This window comes from Schistocerca piceifrons, chromosome 7, assembly GCF_021461385.2.
Source record: "Schistocerca piceifrons isolate TAMUIC-IGC-003096 chromosome 7, iqSchPice1.1, whole genome shotgun sequence".
Taxonomy (NCBI): domain Eukaryota; kingdom Metazoa; phylum Arthropoda; class Insecta; order Orthoptera; family Acrididae; genus Schistocerca; species Schistocerca piceifrons.
Window position 1 is genome coordinate 356,303,800 of NC_060144.1, and position 18,532 is coordinate 356,322,331.

Consider the following 18,532-nt stretch of genomic DNA (forward strand, 5'->3'; position numbering starts at 1 on the left):
GTACCGTGCACTGTGGAATTTGAATCCCCGCCAGACGTCATGGAAGTCGAAGGCCCCTAGCGGTCTCTGCACCATCGCACTGTAAGCTGTGGCGGCGCGCGCGTCCTGGCCCACATTTAGTGTGAGGGTGCCACAGTGGAGCATATGGTTCCAGCAGCCAGTTGCGGCGCCCCTGATAGAGTATTTAAGCTCCTGCCTCTCGCTCAGCCAGCGGGTCTAATTGTTGCGTGAGTCTCGACACATCGCCTCGACAACAGACAGCATGTTTATCGTTCTTTGTTTTCATTACTAGTGGATGTCTTGGATTCGTTTGGTTGTCTCTGTCACTCCGTTGCTCCTTGTGTATTGTCGTTGTAAGGTCTCTCTCCATCGTCTGTCGTTGTTTCGTGTCCGTCCTTTCCGTTCATTTGTTTGTTCGCAGGCTGCTCTCCGTTTGGTCCCGCCGCGCTTTCTAGGCCACACCGTGACAGTTCCAGTCACGGTCACAACAGGTTACAACAATAGGTGATCCAGGGACTTGTACTCTTGGATCTCCTTTTCTCTCTTGTAAGCTGGGCAATCTGGCGAGCGTGGAGAGTGGAGGTCACAGCAACTGAAACACACAGTTGGCGGAACACAGGGGAGTTGGTGTCCACAGCTGTCGCACAGTGGGAAGCCATATGCCAAAATGCAGGGACTGAAAGCACTTCATGCATGGTGGGACATACAGCTTCACATCACATCTGTAGCACATAACCTCGACCTCCTCACTCAAAATCCAGAATGAAGGCACTGGTATTGGTTCAGTTGTCTTTATGACTCTTCTGCACACGTCGAACAAAATGAATGTCACGTCACTCCAGATTAGCTCGGAGCTCTTCATCAAGCTGCAGGATGAGGTCCCTATGAAAAATCGCCACCTGGAGCATATTCAGAGACTGATGAAGGGTAATAAACACTGCACTGGGACATTGCCAAGATGATCGCAAGTAGGAAGAGCTGCAGATTGGATGGCAGAAGAAGCTTTGATCAATGAGGACCGCATCTTACTGACACAGTCCACTTCACCAAATTTGTCCTGGACATTCTCCACAAAAAGCAATGGCTCTGTGGCAGTGAACGTGTCGCCGTCCACCCTGGTACAGATGAGGTAGTGGGGAAAGTGCTTCATGCCAAGATGGTGAGCCTGGCCCTCCTCCCAGAGTGCAACCAGGGAAGGGAAGGCTGCTGGGTCATATGAAGCAGCATTCAATGATCCTTTACTATTCAAAGAAATGGTCGTTTGGGATTGGCCAGATCATTGCACCTTGACAAGCTTCATGCACCAAGCATCTGCCCTGATACCACCCACTCTGATCGGGGGCTTTCCGCTTGACACTACCCAGCCACAGCAACGGTCGACTGGCACAGCGGCCACCGCCGGGAGTTCCACTGCTCCAGGATAACAAGCACCCTCTCCTTGACATACATGGGGAGCTAACAGCTCAGGTACCTGTGTTATCAGGGAGCTCAGCCAGATGGGCACATAACAGCCCCACCACATGGACTGGTTACATGTGCTGGTGACCTGGTGGAGCGGAGGGGGGCCTATGGCAGGGACGGGTGAGTGAGGGGGATCCACACTGTAGATGTGAGAGTTCTTCCCCAAATGGAAAATTTAGAAGTGAAGGTCAACCCTCAAGGGGGGACCAAAATGCCAAAAGGAGGTTGATATAAATCACAATACCGAGAGAGGGGTAGGAGGGGGCAGGGGGAAGGAGCGTGGATGGGGAAGGAGGGGCAAGGTGAAGGAAAAGCTACCAGGGAAGGAAAATAAAGGGCTGCAACAGCTTGGGGATCCGTGAACACCACGCACAAACTCACAAAAGAACTGCAGCCCCCATGGGCAGGGGGGAACAAAGTGATCTTAGGCATCATTGTTGACCTAAGCCACTACTAAAATCATAAAAAATCATTAAATAAAAACCTTTGCAAGAAATTTCCATTTTGGCACAATACTGCAAACTAGTCAACAAGCACTTCACATCAAGTAATGCAGACTGTGAAAATAAACTTTTATAAGTGTTCACTGTACATAAGCTACTTTTTTAGTAATGGAGCAACCATTTTTTAAAACAGCAAGTGCCACATTTTAAAACAATAGTGATGTCACATATCTATAGTGCCATCTAGTGATCTTTTGCAATAAAAAATTTTTTTGAGAAAAAAAGGATGGTCAATTTTTTTGTGACATGATTAGTCTAGACTTGTGTCAAACAGTAAATATGGAAAATGATGGTGAATATAATATTCCTGGGAGTGAAACATGCCGTGTCATAAAAGAAGAGAAATGAAGCAGTCTAACATCTCCAAAGCAAAATCATCTCGATATTCAAACCGAAATGCTGCGCCTGTTATTGACTGCTGGAATTCTGAACGGAGTGAGGTGAACAACTGTGAAGGGAAAGTCTATCATGCAAGCAAGATGCATTCTTTCTATCATACATGGATGTCTCAGCATCAGCTAGGTATGTTGTTGATCCCATTGAAGTTAAGGCTTCTAAACCAGAGTCTATCAAGTATAAGATAAAACTTCATGAGGGATCCCAAGTACCAGTTTGTGCTGCTACATTTCAAAGAATAACAGAGGTATCGTTGGATTGCTTAGAATGGATTGCTAGGCACTATCAAGAACACAGGACTGCACTACAGGGAAGAGCAACACAAGAACCTCTGCCAAATCTTTATATTGGAGAAGTAATTTACCAACGACAAGTGTGGCTCTACAACCTGGCTGTGGCAGTACATGAATGAAAAGAAGGTATTATTAACATTTTTCGATATACTTGGTCTGAAACAGAGGCTGGAAGAGGGACAAATGAAACTGTATGTACACTACAACATTTTCTTCTACGTTATTTCGAGGACAGGACGAGAGATATTGGTAGTGGAGATGAATCTTGCTGTTTTCAGACTTGTGTACCAGCCAGAACACGAATTTTATAATGCTCTGTATGCTGTAACACTATGGAATGCAGTCCAAAGTTATCTGAACTTGCCCACTATTTTCCTATTCGTAGACACAGTTTCATGCCACCGGATTGTGTGTTCAGTAGAGATGAGAAGGAATACCGGAAGAAAGAAGAGATCATATCACCTTGTGAATACAGGAAAATTCTACCAAAGTTAGGAAAGGTGCTGGTGTTGGGAGAAGACTGGTTTTCCCATGACTTCAAACAGATTTCTAAATGTTGGATGACAAGCAATTACTTACAGACAAACCAATGGTATAATTCCAATATACTTTTAAAAAGCCGTATACCTCTGGATCAGAAGTTTTGAAGAAGAACATTACTTCAATCAGAGCCATGAAACTTGCTGCGATTACTATGAAGATAAACCATACGAGTGCAGAAAAGGAGAGAGAAGTAAGGAAGCTAATGCGTTTCCTTACCATTACTATGGATGTAGCAAATTCTTGCAATGACACTCTCTGCAAGTGGTAAGGAATATGGTCATGACAGTCATGGAGAATTTATGAGGATGAAAAGTGCTCTGAAGTTGTGTAAAAGAAAAAAAGAAATATTATTTTAAAACTTTAATGCAAGAAATAAGCACTTAATATTCAGATATCACTGATCTAGTACGAGGATAAAGCAAGTTTTGGAGGAAGGGAGAAGGTGATTCCTGCTTCCAGCATTTGAGGAAAAAAAAAAAAAAAAAAAAAAAAAAAAAAAAAAAAAAAAAAAAAAAATATGTACATGCAAAGACTATCTTAAAATAGATTCAAAACTGTACAAAATTTGTGTAAATTAACTGAATGTGTCTCCAGTAAAATTTTATTTTTTGCATAAAGTGAGTTTTGCAAAAATGGCCCTCAAATGGAAAACTATCCCATACCACGTCCAGAGGACCTCCTCACAAAGCTTGTCCTGGGTTAATACTTTACTAAGACAGACCATGCAAATACATACCTAGTTCCCTCTGAATGAAGAGTCAGAAGGGATCATGGGTATTAACATACCCGCCGCCATATATAAACTCAAGCGCTTGCCTTTTGGGTTTCCTTCAGCTCAAGCAATCTTCCAGAGATACCAGAAACAGTTAACCATGTCTATCCCGCAAGCGGCCCACATTATGTATTCACTAAACCAATTATGGAAGAAATGTTGCTACTCACCATATAGTGGAGATGCTGAGTCAAGATAGGCACAACAAAAAGATTCACACAATTACAGCTTTCGGCCATTAAGGCCTTTGTCAGCAGTAGACACACATACACACCCGCACACACACACACACACACACACACACACACACACTCATGCAAACGCAACTTGCACACACATCTGCAGCCTCAGGGAACTGAAACCACACTGCGAGCAGCAGCACCAGTGCATGATGGGAGTGGCGACTGGGTGGGGGTAAGGAGGAGGCTGGGGCGGGGAGGGGGAGGGATAGTATGGTGGGCGTGGCGAACAGTGAAATGTCGCAGTTTACACGGAGGGCAGGAGAGAAGGTCCGGAGGGAGGAGGAGGTAAGCAGTGGAAAGGAGAGAAATAAAAAGAAATTAAAAGACTGGGTGTGGCGGTGAAGTGACAGCCATGTAGTGCTGGAGTGGGAACAGGGAAGGGGCTGGGTGGGTGAGGACAGTGACTAACGAAGGTTGAGGCCAGGAGGGTTACGGGAACATAGGATGTACTGCAGGGAAAGTTCCCACCTCCACAATTCAGAAAAGCTGGTGCTGGTGGGAAGGATCCATATGGCACAGGCTGTGAAGCAGTAACTAAGATGAGGGATATCATGTTTGGCAGCATGTTCAGCAACAGGGTGGACCACTTGTTTTTTGGCCACAGTTTGTCAGTGGCCATTCATGCGGACAGACAGCTTGTTGGTTGTCACGCCTACAAAGAATGCAGCACAGTGGTTGCAGCTTAGCTTGTAAATCACATGACTGGTTTCACAGGTAGCCCTGCCTTTGATGGGATAGGTGATGTTAATGACCAGACTGGAGTAGGTGGTGGTAGGAGGATGTATGGGATAGGTCTTGCATCTAGGTCTATTACAGGGGTATGAGCCATGAGGTAAGGGTTTGGGAGCAGGGGTTGTGTGGATGGATGAGTATATTGTGTAGGTTTGGTGGACGACGGAATACCACTGTAAGAGGGGTGGGAAGGATAGTGGGCAGGACATTTTTCATTTCAGGGCACGACAAGAGATAATCGAAACTCTGATGGAGAATGTATTTCAGTTGCTCCAGTCCCGGATGGTACTGAGTTACGAGGGGAATGCTCTTCTGTGGCCAGACTGTGGTACATTGAGAGGTGGTGGGAGACTGGAAAGATAAGGCACGGGAGATTTGTTTTTGTACAAGGATGGGAGGATAACTATGGTCAGTGAAGGCTTCAGTGAGGCCCTCGGTATATCTTGAGAGGGACTGTTCATCACTGCAGATGCGACAACCACGGGTGGCTGACTGTAAAGAAGGGACTTCTTGGTATGGAATGGGTGGTAGCTGTCGAAGTGGAGGTATTGCTGGTGATTAGTAGGTTTGATATGGACGGACATTCCATCCTGGATTTTCCATTGTTTAATTATGGAAGAAAGGCATTCAGTACAGGAGGATGGCTACCTATGAGCACTTGTTCACACAGCTGAAGAATATACTACGTTCAGCATATTGCCTCAAGCCCTTTTCCCCCATAAGGTCCATTGGTTTTGGCTACAGGTGCCTCTCCATATCGCATTGGTGCAGTGCTGGCACAAAGGAACAATGACAGTACTGAGCTATCAATTGCTTGTGCGTCAAAATGCTGAAACCCATTCAAAACTACTCCTATTAGGTAGAAAAGGATGCTTTAGCAATCATCTTTGCAGATAAGAAGTTCCATGTTTACCTCTTCGGGAATAAGTTAATGCTCATTATGGCTTCAAATCACTGTTAGCACTATTTGGACCATGCTCCCTTCTTCCAGAGTGGACAGCACTGGGCATTTTTTGGCAGCTCCTACAATCATATTATTAAATATGCAAATGTGAGTGCACTGTCTTGCCTACCAGCAGGACCAGACATGACCTTTAATGAGCAGGAAATCTCATGTTTCCAAGTAGATGTGGAATGGCTACAAGCCATGGATGGCTGCTGAAATTGTTGCAGAAATGCGTAGGCACCCTATCTTATGGGACATCACACAGTATGTGCCCCATGGGTTGCCCACATATTTTTCGAGGAATGCCAATCTGAAGCTCCGGGCCTGGGCTTGCCTATCCCACTGTCTATTGGTCATCAACAATGTTCTCCTGCTTGATGCTGAGGCAGTCATGTCATCATCCCAATTACCTTGTGGCCTCAAGTTTCTATGCCAATCTTTCACCTACTGCCCATCTTCTGTTACCCTGGGACAGCATTCATTTGGATTTTGCAGGCTCGTTTCTGTGGCCTACGTGGCTCATTATCATGGATGCCTGCACTAAATACCCATATGTGGTCAGTATGGCACCTACCACAACACGTGCTGTAATTTATACGTTCATCCATTTCTTACCATTAGTGGTATCTCTGAATGATCGTGTCAGACAATGGCCCTAAATTCACATTTGTGGCTTCTTAACCTCAAACGACATCAAACACCTATTTAGTCTGCTATTTCACTTGCCCTACAATGGCAAAATAGAGAGTGTGGTGCCAATGTTTAAACAGCAAATGTTAAAATCAGTGGGAACCACTACCTTCACAGATGAGTTAACAGTGTTCCTGAAGACTTACAAGACCAATCCTGTCCATGTCCATGGTCCACAGGAGCTCCTCCATGGACGGCAGCTGCATAGTCCCAACTTGGGACCCAGAACACTGGGTGCTATCCACTGGGAACAGTAATATGGGCATGGATGTTGGCTACAATGGTTGCTAACTGTGGGCAGTGTCTTAGGATTGTTGACACACTAAGGGGTTTGGAGAGACCCACCAAATCCATCCACACCTTCCGAATGCACCACTTTCAGTGACTCAATTAGACCTGGAAAGCCTACCTTTATTGTCCCACAAATGCACAGGTACAAATTTCACACCAGAATACCAGCGATAGTTTCTATGGACTTTGCCATCGATTTGGAGGTCTCAATGCAGCCTCCACGACATCAGCCACTGTTGCTACACCCCAGTATGTTGCCAACACCCCCCTGGTTCACCCCCATTGGCTTAAGTACTATGACACCAACTGTGCCACAAGTTCACTTTCCAAAGCATCGTCCAGGCAGCTTTCAGCCCTGTGCTTCAATTTCAGGGGGGAGGGATCTAGCATAATTGTCTGGAAACTATGAAAAACTGCCTGAGGTCATATAAACTGGTGGCAGCAGCTAGCACTTGTTTGGCCTTTGTTATTCTGCCACGCCATCTACGTTGTCCATTCCCTCTTGTTGTTCAACTGCTTTACCGACCATGATTACAATAAAAATACCAGTTTTCTCAGTGTTTCTATGACTTTACAATGGCTGTCCCCCCGGCACTATATAACTGCTGCCCCACCAACCATCCTGTATTGTCATTGTGACCTGAAATAACATTATTAAACACCCAGGCCATCTTGACCCCACTACATTGGATACTGTTACAATGCCAGACTGTTGCCCTAAAGTGACTGAAAAGCCTGCTCTCCTCTTCAGGAGCCATATTATGTTAGTCTTGTCTCTCCACACATACACCCCCCCCCCCCCCCTCTCCCAATGTGGCAGCACATATAATATGGCTATCTGTATCACTGAGGCATGAAACTCATCCCCCCGCATTTGCAAGTCATATTAATATTTTGTTCCATAATTTGAGTTCATGTTACTTTTCAGAGTAATCAATTTTAAACAAGTGGCTACACTTTTAAAAGTCAGTTCATTCCAGAATGTTAATGGAAATAACAAGGTCACTAATTGTTTGAGAAGGCCATATGTACGGTGAAGAAACTAAGAATATTCAACTAGAATACTGAACATTAGCCAAAGATACAGAAATTTCAAAAAGAAAACCTGTTTGAAACCATGAATGGCACCTATAAATTAGTGTCAAGTGTATTGTTGATGGAGAAAAGAATATGAAAGGTGGTAGTAGATTATTTACTTACACATATGAAAATTCTACTCTAACTGCTCATAATTTCTGTCATCAACTTTCAATCACTTAATAAGGGTACCAAAATGGCTCTGAGCACTATGGAACTTAACTTCTGAGGTCATGAGTCCCCTAGAACTTAGAACTACTTAAACCTAACTAACCTAAGGACATCACACACATCCATGCCCGAGGCAGGATTCGAACCTGCGACCGTAGCGGTCGCGCGGTTCCAGATTGTAGAGCCTAGAACAGCTCGGCCACTTCGGCCGGTAAGGGTACCCGGGTACCCAATGGGGTCTTACAAAAGAGAAGATCTATGGTAACTAGTGTAAAATTTTATTGGAAATTTACAAAAATTGAATATGTAGTAAGTAGTCTTCTGACCAGATGCAATCTCACACACTTTTCAGTCTACACACCTGAAATCTGGAATTCCTGCTGCTGTACTTATTCCTGCACCAGTATGGACAACAACATGTTTGGCTTCTTGGATCCAAGTAGCAAGTTTGCTTACTTTTTCTGTGACTTCATCCTTGCTATCAAACTTCTGCAAAATTGAAAACACATAAAAAGATAAGTAATAGCCAATATATGTTGTTAAAAAAAATCACTTACCACGTATTTGCTGTATCTCTCTTTGTCAGTGCAGACTTGCTCTCGGCCTACAATACGGGATTCGATAATTTGCCTAAACAATTACTTCTCTCCTTGTCCTGGATATTTTCTCTTTTGTATGTAAAAAAGAAAAAGAAGAATAGAGATTCAAAGAAATGGAAACAAGACACGACAGCAACTTGTGTCCTGTGCTCCTTGCTCTTACTGGGGAAAAATGTGGATGTCATTGATTAAATATGGCAGTGAAATACAGAGTTTTCTATCTGCAGACACTTTAATGTTGTTCATCACATAATTTTCAGAAAACACAGGTTTCAGTTCAACATAATGTTGCTACTATGGATGTTTCATGTTACAAAATGTTATGCAAAAAGAGAACAAATGTGCGATATAAAAACAAATCAATCAAGAGTTTGGTATGAAAGAAATATTATGTGAAATGATACGTGATGAGTGTAAATGTATTTAAAAAAAAGGGAAAATGTAGCAAGAAAGTGTGTAATATGCTTCTCCATATGGAACTTAGCTAACATATTGAATTTTTCTTTGGACTTGGGTGGTGGTCTCTATCTGTCACCAAGCTCAAGAAAACCGATCTGATGTAGCACACTCAATGGCGATTGCGTGCACCAGTGATGTAGCCAGAGTGAAATATTTACAACCTTTCTCATGTTTTATAAATGGTTTGAGATATCATAATGAGATTGTGTCAACTAATACCATGCAAATAGGAGAATAACTTCCTGGTAGTTTAAAACTGTGTGCCAGACTGAGGCTCAAACTCGGGACCTTTGCCTTTCGCAGGCAAGGGCTCTACTGACTGAGCTACTGAAGCATGACTCACAAACCATCCTCACAACTTTACTTCCGACAGTACCTCCTCTCTTCATATTGAAAGATGAGAGTATTTTACCAAACAGTTATTATGCAAAGCTTCATTATCTCCCATGTTATGCCACTAAATACAGACTTTTTCAGTGAATTTTTAAGGACCATCATTAGCTGGTGAAACAAGAAATGCCATGGATTTTGGAACAACATAAGTGAAGACATACCACGTTTATTTTTGTACAGAGGATGTACTTTTTCATAAGCTACTGACCTTACTTTTCCTCAGTTCCTCACTCAATAAACCATTGTTTCAGAAATCTCTCATAATAGCGGCTGTACGACATGTTAGTGAAGTGACATTATGTAAAATCTGCTGCATTTTGGCAGAAAAAGCAAATATTAACACGGCAACAACAGAAGAGAGTAGGTTTTACTCAAAATTCACCACTCATAGTGCTTCTCTGCAAGTTACAAGTGGTTACCAAGCCAAGCAAAAATAAATAGCTGTGTTTGTTGCATTTTTAGCAGAATTCTTTTTTAGATACTATCCATTGCAGAAGTGGCAGATCTTTTTGAATGGTCACCATGCAAATGTGGGTGTGGGGGGCTTTGCAAAAAGCGTGAGTGCAGGCTTCAGTTTAGAAAGGCACTTCCCTCCAGCATTCTGCATTTTTCTTACAGGGCCTGCCCGTAACCCCCACCACTACCCCTCTCCCCTCACTTGCCTTGCCTTGCTGGCGACTTTATTCTGTACAGACTCTACATCCTGTTCCTTGAAGTTGAAAAACAAACAAAAGGGCTGATATTTTAATGGATGAGGAATTCATCTCTCTTGTGGAGAGCTTGTTTGTTACATGAAATATAAAACTGTGAAATGTTCTATAAAATTTTATGTTGTGAAGCAGGTTCTTAGTAAACTTTCTTTCTCTTTGTAAATATGTGGTTGAATGCACAAAAAACTTGTTGTGCCAAGGGGGCTCTAATCCTGAATCTCAAAAATTACACTTTTTAGTTGTAATACCTATGCCAGTTGTTAATTTTGTGTTGTATATCACTGCAAAGAACATGTGGCTTTATTTATTGATTTTACAAATGGAAGATAGGTTAGGGTTTAGTGTATCTCCCCACCCACCCTCATATGTGACAAACAATTTAGAACATACAAAGAAGAAACAAATTCAGCTGCTGATTGTCCCCATAGCACTAAATTGGTCTCAGCAAAAGATTCAAATTGCTTTCAAAATTTCTGAACACTCAGTATGGCAAGCAAAGAATATTTTTAAAGAAAAGAAATTCTTAGCAAAACCAAACAAGGAAAGAGAGAAGAAATTGAAACCTGAAGTAGCTGATGTATATAAATTTTTACCAAAGTAATGAACATTCTAGAGTTTTTCCAGGCATAAAGGATGTTGAAACTGCAGGGAAAAAGCAGTGCACAAGAAAATGGTTAATTTGACACAGTCTACACAAATTTTAAAAATGAGTCTACAACAACTATATCAGGTTTTTCCACAATGGGTCCACTTCACTCCAAATCATGTGTTTTAGTATGTGATAATGGTATCTTCTCACTACATGCCTACATGAATAATGGGATGCATTGTGGGAGCTTTAGCACAGAGGTTCCATTGTGGCAGGAGGGGCGCTCTGGGGGTGGGGACGTCACTGAGACCCTCTCTTGAAACTAAAAAATATGGAGCAGGAATAAGTTAATAGAGGAGCAGGAATGAAAGATCTGTGCCATGCAGGCACATTTGGATGAAGTTAGGAGAAAGCCAGCAAGGATGAAGGAAGGCAGTGGTAAGTGGGATGGTTGGGAACTGTCAGCTGGTCTGAAGGCTAGCACAAGGAGGATGTGGTCAGACAGTTTTGTTGGGTCTAACCAGTAACAGTTCCCAGAGTTGAGAGGAGAGGAAATGTGCAGCACACACTGCTCGTTAGTAGGAAGCCTAGGAATAGCACTTCCATTAGGAAGAAGAGAGAACTGCTGCTAGGCAGCAGTCATGGTAGAGCTGTAGGCCCTATATTAAGTCATTAAATCACCTGCATTTCCAACCAAAAGTGTTGGGCTGAATCAGGTGTTTGTACGTTTACAGTCTTTGTTAACAAGATTTCATGAAAGATGATGAAGTAGTGATAGTGGGTGGAGCAGAAAACTGATTGGATAGGGACAGGGCATACTAAATACATGGCGAACTGAGTAAGATAGCTATCTTAAGTGGGAGAATGAATGTGAACACAGTTGAGCTATTTTGTTGAAATGATCGGCTTCGTCTTGACAGTGCTGTACAAGTCAATCGAAAACTGGATATAATGCTGATGAATCCTGAATGAGCACACACTGCACTGGTGCAGGTGGGGCCTATTGGGAGACAGGACTCACTTGCATGGTCTGCACTTCAGCAGTACTGAGAAAGGGAGGTTTGTGGAGAGCATAGCCGGTGGGTGTGGGTCCACACATGGTGAAATATTTATTGTCATGTGCAGAACAAATACGCCTTTTTAGGATACATCAGAAAACAGTCTCCTCTCTCTTAAAAGTACTGAATCAGTTTGGAGATTTCTTCAACAGTTACACAAAAGATAGACAGCATCACAATAGAGTCCCCAAATGCCACTATTCTTCATCAAGTTTACTAAAAAAGTACACCAGCTTGAAACTGATTACAGTCTTTGAGCAGTACAGTGATACGCTTTGTAGTGCTTGATAGTATGTGAAAATCCAACCTCTGCAAGTATGCTACAGTGCTGTAATGAATACCTTCAAAAGAAATGATGATATGCTGCCTAGAATTTTTTTTTTTTTTGAAAATTGTGATGACAATCAAACCTTCGATTTTTATCAACAGTCTTCAACTGAGAGAACATTAATTATCACATTACTGCAAACATTGATGACTTTATTGAGGATCTATCTCCTAAATTGGAAAAACTTGTTGCACATTCTTACCTAAGTCTCAATCAAAATATTATAAGACTTTAAAAAAAAAAAAAAAAAAAAAACACCTGATATGAACATCATTAGAGTATCAAGGGACTTGACTGACAATTATGCTTTTGCTATGATGGTTGGTTGTTTAAAGGGAGGGGGGGGGGGGGGACACGATCAAACTGCTTGGTCATCAGTCTCTTGTTCCTATAAAACAAGTTCACAAGGCAAAGAATAAAACAAATGAAACTTAGCGCACAAAAATCGGAGAAAAGAAAAACCACAAGAACGACAGAAAGACAACAAACACTACAATGGACAAAATAGGACAAAGAAACACAAAGATATGCAAGAAACAGGTGAACAGGAGGAAGAAATTAAAACAAGAGAGCAAATGACCGTGGCTGGCTGCTCACGAGAATAAAAAAGCATAAGCCAGCCACTCTGCAACACATTAAAACCTCCAGTCTAAAAGCATTAGGGCAGAGAACACAGAGTGACAAAGGACATGTGCCAAAATTGAGATGGAATGATAAGACCCCGCTCATGTATAAAACATACAACTAAATCAGCCGACGAGACATTGTCAGCTAAAATTAATGGCAACAAGTCCCGTAATCGAAGATTACGTCGCAGGGCAGCCAAAGCAGGAGAGTGCAACAGAATGTGGCTCTCCGTCAACCGGCCGTCGCACTGACACTGAGGTAGGTCTTCACGATGCGCGAAATAGCTGTGGGTCACCCACGTGTGGCTGATGTGGAGCCAGCATAGAACTGCAGAGTCCCTGCAAGAGGCCCGCATGGAGGACTTGCACACATTCATAGTCTCCTTCATGGCACCCATTTGTCGTGCATACCGAGGTTATGCCATTCCGTATGCCAAAGCCAAAAAACCTTGATGCCGATCTCCAGAAGTGGTATCCATGTAGCGTGTTTGGCCAGCCCGTCAGCAAGTTCATCGCCTGTGATTCCAAGATGTCCTGGAGTCCAGACAAAGCCAGTGAACAACTGGACTGTTCCAGGGCATAGATGGTTGCTACCAAAGGATGGCAAGGGTAGCACTGGCAAGGAGTCACTACATACAAGGAATAACACGCCAGAGCATGAACAGATATGCTCAAGAACACGAGATATGTTATCCAGGGGGGAGCCCTATGATACCATTGGACTCCTGAAGTGTACATCCATTCATAATTCATCTAAAACTATACTACAGGTGAAGGATTAGTTGAATTTCTTTGTGGTGCTTAATCATATATATTTACTCAATATATTTACTCATTGTGGATTTTGTGGTTGACAGTCCCGTGAAATTTAAAAAAAATACACGAGTGACCTCCATTGTGACTTCAAAAATATAATTCAGGCACAGAAAGGGGTACAGTGTTAAATATTTAATTCAATAACAAATAATGTCAATGGCCTATGCAGAAACACTGCATTATTTACAAATAAAATAAAAAAATGCATTTACTTAATAAATGTACGATGAAGGACTTTTAAAAGATATGTACAGACCTTTTAGTGTGTATTTTTTCACTTTGCTTTTGGTTTACTCTAATTTTGTGGTTTCGTGCATTCTTGAGGGTGTGTGTTTTGGGGCTTACGGGCACTCAACGCCAAGGTTACCAGCATCCAATTTTGTGGTATCATTTTGCTTGTAGCTGTTTTTGTACATTAATTTTATTTTCCCTTATCACATGTTCGATTTATTGGGCCTGGTGATATAGCAGCAAAGAGCACACCTGGAGGCCACAAAATCCCAGTCAAATCACGGAAATTTTTCAGTTTGCCTTTAACCTAGACTTCACATCTCAATGATGTAAAGATTCACCAGGAACAACTTAAGGTTCAGACTTTACATTAAACTGTATGTTCCCTTTGCCTGGTAGGACTGCTGGGGCAGGTTAGGAAGACACAAGTTGCCAAAGTGCTGTGCAGTTGAAAGACTCAAGCCACATGCCATTATTATTATATTATATGTAATTAACATTTTTCTATTCTTTAACTCATTCCATTTCCTAGTGGTCCATAAGCATAAAACGATAAATGGAATATTACACTAATAAATAAATGTCTATATGGTCCAATAAAGGCAAGAAACTGTGACTGAATTCATCACAGAAACACATTCAAATCTTAACGAATAATCCACTATTTTAGTGATGGTTGCACAGGCCAAAAAATTTTACGAACTTACATTTTCTTCAATACAGTTTTACTGCCAGTGCTAACTGGTCATTCCTTGCAACTAGCCATGGAGAAACTGAGTGTGATGGCTTAGGATTGACATTTAAAAGATTATCACACAAGGAAATTTTACAGAAATCCATAGGAAATCAAATACTATCTCCATTAGATTTATTTCAGTTTTTAACTTTACCAAAATGAAATTCTATTTTACTTCTGAAGACTCTGTAAATCAGACATATTCTGACTTTGCATTACGCTCTGCAGAACTTAAAATACTTTATGGAATCTGAAGATTCCAAAACATTAAGCAGTTAGTTGTTTGGGGAACCTAGACACAAAGAGGGCTAGCAGTGAGGTGGAACCCAGCTTAAAATACAATGTAAGGACTAAACTGGCATTCTTTCTCAGAGAATAAAATCTGATCATATATAGCTTGTAAATATTCGAGTTCTAGTACTTCAGGATGATCAATGAACTAAAAACAACAGAACATTATGTTACAGCACAATTTTTGCACATTCGAAGAGGTTTGTTGTCATACTATTTGCACAGATGAGAGAATATTTCCCTGTTCCTCATGTTCTTGCTTTTACTGAATGACCTAAAACATCACCTAGAAGAACTTGACAAGCCTGTGTTATGTCTACTGTATGATGCAGTGTATAAAAAAAATAAAATTAAATGGAGCTTTTTAAAATCTCGATTCTTAATTAACAATATGAGACACAAATCAGAACAGGGGTACGTTCTAAAACATTTTTCTCGTCTGGGTGTGTTAACTGTTTTACAATGGAACATACACAAAACTGAAATTTGGAAACTGGGCGAATCATTTATGAGGATACTGATTTCTTAAGGAACGTATTGTAAAATGCAAAATCTAATAATTTACCGACAATTCTAAGACTATTATGCCATGGCATTAAGTAAAACTGGGCAAACGGCTTTTTCTACACAACCGGTGAAAATAAACGTACTCATGAAAATACACTATTCAATATCTTTACCTCCGCTAATCCAAGTTTTCCTTTATTTTCATAAGGAGACAGTCCATCCGCATAATTACACGACATGATTTTTAAAATATTTCAAACAGATGTGTATAAATAGTTGTCATGCAGTTTAAATCGCAAGTTGTCAAGCCGACATTTTTCCTTGAGGCCGCAGGCAACAATACTGAAAAAAGTTTACATTGGTCTAATACCAACATGACGATGTTCATTCTGGCGTCCACTGTTACACGCAAAATTACTTATATACGCAAATATTTTCGCGCGGACGGAAATAAACAAACGAACATAACCTACAAACAAGAACTGTAAGTACGACACAAACATAAACATATCGTTCTGTCAAAGTATAGAAACTGACTTGTTTTGATCCATTAACATTTTCGCCACAAACTGATAAATTTCTGCCATTTATGTAAATTGAACAGAAGTCCTGCGCTACGATTTAAATAAGTTGATTATTTAATGTGAAACGGAATAAGTAAACAAAGAAAATTAAGTAAAAGGTAATAATACAATGCACTATCAACAATGGTACGATTGTTTGATTTTTATTTGCTTCTGTTAGTTAATCACAGTCTGCAGTGTACAAAGGTAGTACCGTAAAGTAGGACAAGTCAAATGATACAATATTTCTTGAACAACAAGAGGAGAGCAACAAACAATCCCGTCAACAATATACATAGAAGGTATTCAAGGTTTCAAGAGAACCCTGCGGACAATATATGTATAATGTTTCATAAATTAACGTACAATATTAAATCATTTATAATACAGTATTGTTTTACAAAATTTATAGTTCTAGAAACTCATTTAAATGGTATATAGTACCTATGGTTTATGAGGAACTGTTTCAGTGTCCTCTTGAATTTATGAGGGTTGATAATGTTCTTTTTCAAATTCATTGGTAGCTTATTGTAAATTCTTATTCCACACTGAATAGCTCCTCTTTGTACTATATCGAGAGCTGGTGAATCTTTGTGAAGGCTTTACTTCTGCCTTCCATCATGATTGAGGATCTTACAGTTAGCTTGGAGAAGATTTTTGTTGTTGATCACAAATAGTATCGTCAGCAAGTAGTGGCACTGTAGGCGACACTGCAACCAGCCACAATTTTTTTCAGATGATTTCATTGTACCGTTACTAGTTTCGGGGCTGATTTCGTCGTCAGATCGTAGCGTTGACTTCTTTATAAGTTCTTCATTTATGTTTTCATGAAAAGCTCTCCTTTGCACATTATAAGACACAGATTTGATTTTCTTTTACGATTCATCCAGATCAATGAACTCAACTGATTTCCTAAATAAAAATAAAATTCTCTCTCCCTCACAGCATGGCTTCACGAAAGGCTATTCAACTGAAAGTGCAATATTTGAATTTCTTAATGAAATCTATACTAAACTGGATGCAAGTGAGTTTGTGACAGGCATATATATTTTGATTTATTTAAAGCTTTTGACGTCATTGACCATAATGCCCTACTGCAGAAGCTTGACCAATTAGGAATTAGAGGTATATCCAATGAGTGGCTCAGGACATACCTTTGTGGTCGCAAACAGGTGGTTGAAGTGTAATATACTGACCATAACAAAATCAGCTACTACTATTCAGGATATGAAAATGTGAAATATGGCGTCCCTCAAGGATCAGTATTAGGACCCATTCTGTTTCTCCTCTATGTCAATGATCTCATGTACAACAAGTATTGCCGAACTACCTCCAATTTGCAGATGATACAAGCTTCCTTATTAGTGGTAAAACAGAAGAAAAACTAAAAGACTCTGCTATCTAAACAATGAGCAGTGTAGAACAGTGATTCAACTATATCAAGCTAATTATAAACAAAGAAAAGACAGTAGCATTGAACTTCTACTATGTGAAAGGAAGACACCAACCAAACATACAAATAGAATTTAGGGACAGAGTTCTTGAAAGTGTTGACAACACAAAATTTCTGGGACTCTGGGTCCAGAACAACACAAAATAGGAGGTACACATTGAATATTTGCAAAGAAAGCTAAGCAAAACCCGTTACATGATACAGATCCTAAAACTTCTTGCAGCAAAGCCAGCCTGTTAAATGTATACTACTCTATGTGCATTCTGTAATTAAAATATGGCATAATCTTCTGGGGCAATGCAACAACAAATATTAAACTTTTCAGGATGCAAAAGAGAATATTAAGAATTATTGAAGGGGTAAACAATATGAAATCATGCAGACCCATATTCAAAAAACTGCCAGTTATTCCTTTTCCTTGCATTTTTATCTAAGAAACATCAGTTTTCTTCAGACAATATATTGACAGACACCCAGATATCTTATTAAAAAATGAAGATATACATGCACACAATACAAGGCAAAGATCTGACCTTCATATGAAAGAGGTGAGAACATCATAGTGCCAAAAAGGCACACTACATTCTGGGATAAAGATTTACAATAATCTACCTAACCATATTAAATCAGCAGGTAAACTCTGTAGTTTTAAGGCTTAAGTAAAGGCATATTTAATTGATCATTGCTTGTACAGTCTGACAGAGTACATCAAAGCCAAACAACAAAAATAAAGATGCATTATGAATATTCTACTTTGCATGTTGCCTGTAATGTTTGTTGTATTTACGAATCTTTGCTAAATTACTTCAATATCTATTCCTTAGGATTGCAATACAAACTGTATTTTACCTTGTAAATACCTAATCATGTCCAATGTCCTTTTATATATTTTATACATGTAGGATTTGAAGGAATAAATAAATAAGTAAAATAAATAAATAAATAAATAAATAAATAAAATAAATAAATAAACTAAACACTTGTATTTAATTCAGTTCACTAATCAGCATCGATTGTAAAGGAAAATCAATACTCTGTCTTGCAATGTGTAAGGGA

At 40.4% G+C, this 18,532-nt stretch overlaps 1 protein-coding gene across 2 annotated transcripts in view; it reads right to left on the reverse strand.

Moving 5' to 3' along the window:
• Positions 1–16,582, reverse strand: part of LOC124804868 (NAD-dependent protein deacetylase Sirt6) — a 66,490-nt gene extending 49,908 nt beyond the window's left edge. Inside the window, exons 1-2 of one of the 2 annotated variants that reach the window (XM_047265233.1) lie at positions 16,468–16,582; positions 8,479–8,606 (exon numbers count right to left, since the gene is read on the reverse strand). Coding sequence is in view for 1 of the 2 variants with exons in the window: in XM_047265232.1 (XP_047121188.1) it covers positions 8,479–8,606; positions 15,634–15,699 (194 nt within the window). In the remaining variant the exon portion in view is untranslated. Of the gene's footprint in view, positions 1–8,478; positions 8,607–15,633; positions 15,980–16,467 lie in introns of those variants that run through there. The other variant, XM_047265232.1, reaches the window with a different exon arrangement.
• Positions 16,583–18,532: the final 1,950 nt, after the last annotated feature.